The 6,220-nt window shown below is 36.5% G+C and overlaps 1 protein-coding gene across 1 annotated transcript; it reads right to left on the reverse strand.

Annotated features, from left to right (window-relative positions):
- Nucleotides 1–1,661: 1,661 nt before the first annotated feature.
- LOC134652348 (zinc finger protein 184-like) lies at nucleotides 1,662–6,220 on the reverse strand. Its single transcript, XM_063507520.1, has 3 exons — nucleotides 3,962–6,220; nucleotides 2,090–2,218; nucleotides 1,662–1,753 (listed from the first exon to the last, which is right to left on the reverse strand). Exons 1-3 carry the CDS (start codon nucleotides 5,748–5,750, stop codon nucleotides 1,662–1,664), a joined length of 2,010 nt encoding a protein of 669 aa, XP_063363590.1. The 5' UTR covers nucleotides 5,751–6,220.

Here is a 6,220-nt window from a genome sequence, read left to right on the forward strand (position 1 = left end):
GCACTAGTTTTAGGAGCCGCTTCCGTTAGCTAGACGGGTATATTTACCTAAAATATTTAAATCTCAGCTCCTGTTTCGTCTTAATTCGCGAAAGCCACAGGCTGGAGTGAATTAAAGACTCGAGTTGGCAATATTCTTACCCCCAGAGTTACACACAATGTTTTTCATCACACTTGCGAAGAAAAAAACTCAGGCATCGAAGGCACAGACCTATTCGACATTCAGCCACAATTGAAAATCGTAAAATATTTTGAAGTGAGTTATGTATAACTTTTTTTTTCACAATCCATAACTCCCGCTATAATAATATAGGCCGTTTTCCTTCAGTACACCTGTATGAAATAAGGTCTTTTTCGAGCAAGTGTGATGAAAAATTGTTAATTTGGTTCCAAGTGTAGCGTAGACAACACATTGATTTTTGAGATCGCATCAGCGTCTACTAATATTATTGCGTGTATTGCAAATTAAAAACATTATTTAGAATTTACACATTTAAATTCAACCATCATTACAAAAAATAATAAAAATCAAACATTAGATAAAAATAAAATATCAATATTGTAATAGTTAATTAAAATAGTTACCAATAACAAACAATGGCACATTCATCCAAACGTCGGAATGAAAATATTAAAACTACAATAAATAATTAAAACGCAAGACGATGATCTTTGGACTAATCACTTAATTTGTAGTCACATGGCAAGTTATAATAAGCTCTATTTTTATATCCAAGATACTAAAATGACAAATTGGGAAATCAAACTGTGATTTTAAACTTTTAAAGTAAGAACGCTACGCTAAGCACAAAGAATTTCGTATTTGACCCGCCTGTTCCTATCTCTATCGCACACGCGTACCTAATTATAATGCTGTCCCATCCATGATGGCGGCGGTCAATGACACTGTGCAAGCGGGACAGCAATATAACTATGCGCGTGCGATAGAGATAGGAACAGGCGAGCAATGTACGAAATTCTTCGTGCTTAGCATCCTTACTTTAGTATGTGGGATCTGGGATATAAAAAGAAAGTTAAGTATATTAATAAAACCGTTACCTTACTATGTAATTAGCTACGTTATTCTAGCATGCAATACAACCATAATTATTATTATATCAATTATATATCAATAAGTTAAAATATCTATATCCCTAATATCTTCAACTAAGCTTTGGTCTTGTCGCTAGCTAAGATTAGTCTTAAAATGTATGCTTATAATAAATTAGTTATATGTGATGCATAATTCGCTCACTTCGCTGATTTTGATTTAAATCTACTATTAATTATGATTTGATAATTATCGTTTGTGTACTCGGTGATATAAACACATTGTTGTGTTTGTGTAGCCTATATGTTAGGCTACACAATGCCATACGACTTACGAGAATGACGTTACCTTCTAAAGTAAAGGATACTAAGAAGAAAATCGTTCAAATAGATTTGCCACTAAGTGCGCTAAAGTAAAGAGGCTAATGAGACGCCGCCTTTTGTTATCTTTATCGCACGCGCATAATTATATCGCTATACTGCCGATGATGCCGGCGGTCGGCCACTGTGCGAGCGGAACAGCAATAATGCGCGTGCGATAGAGATAGGAACTGGCGGGGAACGAAATTCTTCATGCTTATCGTCCTTATTTTAATGCACCCAACAAGCACCCTAATTCATAACATCAGTCAGCAACTCCAATATCTCCTCCGTAGTTTTTTCTTCCTTGACGAACAGCGCCATCTGTGGCTTAGGCACGGTACCTTGAGTAAAGACAAGTAAAATAAATAATTTATTTTTACCCAAGGAGAATATACGGTCTAAGACACGGGACTTTCTTATAGAAGGTTATTGTTAACAAAAAAAAAGTAGTATATGAGTTCGGTCAAAAATAAAATTTTCATATTTTTAGAATTTGAGCAAAATTTTAATAGACCTACCTAATATGTATTCAATAAATTCTTGATTTTTATCTATCGATCGAAAATTTTTAATCAGGTTTCGAATCGATTAAGTTACTAGAGAAAGGCCTGAAGATTGCTATGTATTTATGTTTTTTGCAACACCAGAGGGGCTTGTAATAACGGATGAATTAATACCTTGCAGCAGCATGAGCGCGTTGATCTTCAGACGCGAGTACGGAGGTAAACTCTTGTCTTTACAGGGCGCTAAACCCATGGCCTCGATCGAGTCCACGAGGATATCGTCGATGAGTCGCTTGTTGAAACCTGGCCGAAATGTTATATTACAATCGGTTATGTATTTGTTTTTTTGTGGAAGGATGAAAAATACCCAATCCCAATTTGCTTATTTAACATGTTTTATAAGAAATAAAACCCTATAAAAGTTGACTTTTTCCACCACTTTTGTCGTAGGGGACTATTTTCATTTAAATACCGTAAAAAGATAATTATAGGGGATTTAATTCAAACCCTTACTCCTCAGTCTTATAATGCGCTTGACCAATTTTATCGTCATAGGCGTGTAATGGTTAGCTTACCAAATTTATTTACATTAAGATAGCTTTCATATTTTCACTTAAAATGAAAATTATAAAGCTAGTGAAAGCGTTAGCTTTTAATTTGTTACTAGAAGTAATTTAAGAAAATATATTTACAAAAGATAAGGCATCTTTAACATGGTCATATTCTCCTTTAGACCAATGGAACCCATCACCCGTACCCGTAAAGCGAATAAACCGTCGCCCACCCAGCGGGCCTACCGCAAAAACCGAAATTCGCTAATTGCGGGTATCTTTCCCTTGTACTCTCATTAAGACGTAATTAGAGTGACAGAGAAAAATGCCAGCAATGACGAACTTCGATTTTCACAGTTATAGCCCAGAATAGACCAATTTCCCATAACCAACCGTCACCGTATTAAATGGGAAATGATATCACTCACTCAACTCAATTACCCATGTCGCCGTCCGTTGAATCCTGATAAAATGACATTTTATGATTTGCTATCAATAAAAAAGAGTAAGTAGTTTGAAAAAAAAACGACCACTAAAGCCAAACAAAAACGCAGACAAAAGAATTAGCTTTTTATTTTTATGATTTGAAATTGGAACGAGATTGTGAAATATAAAATTGTGAAAAGCTTTTTTTTTATGAAAGTAGGGTGTCCTTGGCATTTGAAGGGTTAAATTTTGTTCAATAACAAAAATACAATTGAATGCAATTTGCAGTGTTTTCAATGTATATTTCTCAATCTTGTTTCTTATGGAATTACCATATTTTCTTAGGTTTGTACCTATAGGTAGATGGCTATTAAGTGTGATACCAATTAAAACTGAACCACAGAAACCGATCGATCGACGTAGAGGCACTTAATTGAATTTTCCGTAAACTTCGTCTAGAGAAATTCATAACAAAATACACATGCTAGGACTTTATAAGACGTTTATAGTAAGTACAGTCAGCAGCAGAAGTTGCTAAGCGGGTGAGGTGTTCAAAATTACCTTGACGCGCTTGACTTAACAATAAAGTCGCGTCAATATACTCAAGATCATTTTGAACACCTCGCCCGCTTATTAACTATTGCTCCTGACTGTACAACATTGATCGACCGATCGGAGTAGTATTCAAAGTATTCATTTAACCTTACTGCACAGTCCGTACTAATCGTACTACTGTTAGCCACTTAGCCAGACATTGAAACAAATACGTCGATACGTCACATAGCGACACACGTTTATTTATATGCAAACTATAGTCAACCCATTGTAAAACGATTACAGCGCTATTTAGGGCAACCGCCTTAAATGACAGTGCATATGTTATTGTAAAGTGTTATTGGAGTGACTCAAATCAATGAAATGTATTTGTAATTTGTATGAGCCCGTTGATGTCTAATGCAAGGCATTCTTTTTTCAAAATGGATTCCTGTTATTTGCGCACACACAGGAAGCGATGTTCACACTGTAAAAAACTGTGCATTCGAATATTTTTAAATAATTTTATACGCACCTAGGTCATTCAGCTTTTCTTTAGAGGCGATCATAGTGAAAAGTAGCGCGAGGTGGAACCTCATTTTTGACACGAGCGTGCTGTCTTTGCTTTCCGGTTTCTTAAGGCTTTCCACAGCCCCGCACTCTTCTGCATGGGTTTCTAGCAGAGCCTTAAGCTTGAAAAACGTGCTGCATTTAGCACATTTGTAGAATTCAGTTTTACTATGTATGCTGCGCATATGAGCCTTCATATGTGGTAGCTGAGAGAATGTTTGCGGGCACATAGCACAAGCAAATGGTTTTTCTCCAGTATGCCGTCTTATATGGAGCATTAGAGCGTTAGAGTGTGAGAAAGGTTGCTTACAGATTCGGCAGGGATATGGTCTAGCACCAGTATGGGAGCGCTTGTGGACTGTCAGCTGGGTCGACTGTGTAAATTTCTGCCCGCACACATCACATTCATGCGGTCTCTCATTTTCATGTGTTCGCATATGCTCAGTTAGATGACCTTTCAACAACTTTTTACAAATTGGACACTGCATCCTCATACCGCCATGGCTAACTCGGATATGCCTTGCAATGGAACTGGGCCTTAAGTAGGATTTGCCACAATATTGGCAGGAATAATGAAATTTATCCTCTACTTTTGCATGCGTTTTTAAATGGTCAGAATAGAGTACACGGGAGTCGTAGCTCATAGAGCACATGGAGCATTTGTATCGGCCCGGTGACATGTGGTGCTTCTCATGGTCTGCCAAAAGTGACTTCTCTTTAAATACTTTCTCGCAAAACACACATGTGTACCGCTTCTTTTTCACATTTACATGCTCTTTTTTATGGCGTTTTAAGTCTTCAAGAGAGACAAATGGTTTCTTGCAAACTATGCACTCATATTTAATTTTTAAGTAAAGTTGTGGGTGTCTCCGGCGAATGTGTGCCCTCCAGTTTCCTCGCTGCCAGAAATGTCTATTGGGGCACTCCGGGCATGTGTACGGTTGTAAATTCATATGCATCAACATATGTCTCTTCAGAGAAGATTTTGTGCAGAATTTTGTTTGGCAATGGTCACACTGATAATATTCCATGGAAAGTGAAACCCCGTTGCTAAGTTTAACTGTCTTCATTTGTTCCAGTCTTTCTGCGAGGACAGAATTTTTTCTTTTCCCTTTAGCTTTCTTTTCATCTTTTCCTTTTGGAATAACTGGATTATTTGTATCAATACAAATTTCAACCATATTTCTCTGCTTTGGCTTAACTGGAGTTTTAGCTTCATTCTTGACATTTATTTGGGCTGTCTCTGTTAAATCAATTGCCTCATCGGTGTCAATAATTACAATTATTTCACCATTCTTTTGCGTAGTTTTAATACTTCCATCACTTTCATTTGGTTTACTTTTTCCGCCGTCACTGTTATTTTGATCACTTAACTCATTATCATTATTGTTATTTCCACTGTTTTTCTTAGCTCTAGGAGCTTGCTGAATAAGAAGTTCACTCATTAAAATGGAATCCATGTACTTAATGTGCTTATTTCTATTTTTGAGTTTCCCAGTTTTCGATATGAGTTTGTCATTTTTAGCTCGAGGTTTTCTGACCAGTGCTTCCTTTTTCAAATTGTTTTTCTTTAACGCCGCATCATTAAAAATATCGTCTTTAATTAAGTGACCATTTTTAATAAGACATTGTATCCTTTCTTCATGGGATAAAAACTTCAATTCCTCAACTTCTTCAAGTCGCATCTTCTTCATTCGCTTACCTGTTGGTTTATTATCTTTATTCTTTTTACGTCCAATCTTTGTATTAGCCATGTTGAGCTTAAATTAGTAAGCTTATAGTTAGTCCCTGTCCGGAAAGTTAAGTATTATAAGCGACCACCACCTGTGTTATTCGTGAGCGGGGAACCGAGTGCTGTACTTACATGATACCAGTAATCACCTCTTTATCGGGGGCGTGTTCAGATAACTAATTCAAACAAATGAGCCTCACTAATGTGTGAAGGACACCTTTTGTTTTACGAGAACATCTTCGTTACCTTGTTATGATGACTTATTGTTTAGCACTTCGAGCGCTAAAAGATCGAAAGATCCATAACGCATACGCTAATTTACACCATTTTTGAGCCTTGTTGATATTTACTCACAGAACAACACTAAGTTAAAATGCACGTACGTAATTTTTGTGATTATGAATTTAATTGTTTTAGTTTGTGCGAGCGGGATGCGTGAAGGAAGATGAGCGAGATGACATTTGATTGTCAAGAAATAAATTGGAGTGGTAG

This window comes from Cydia amplana, chromosome 11, assembly GCF_948474715.1.
Source record: "Cydia amplana chromosome 11, ilCydAmpl1.1, whole genome shotgun sequence".
NCBI classification, from domain to species: domain Eukaryota; kingdom Metazoa; phylum Arthropoda; class Insecta; order Lepidoptera; family Tortricidae; genus Cydia; species Cydia amplana.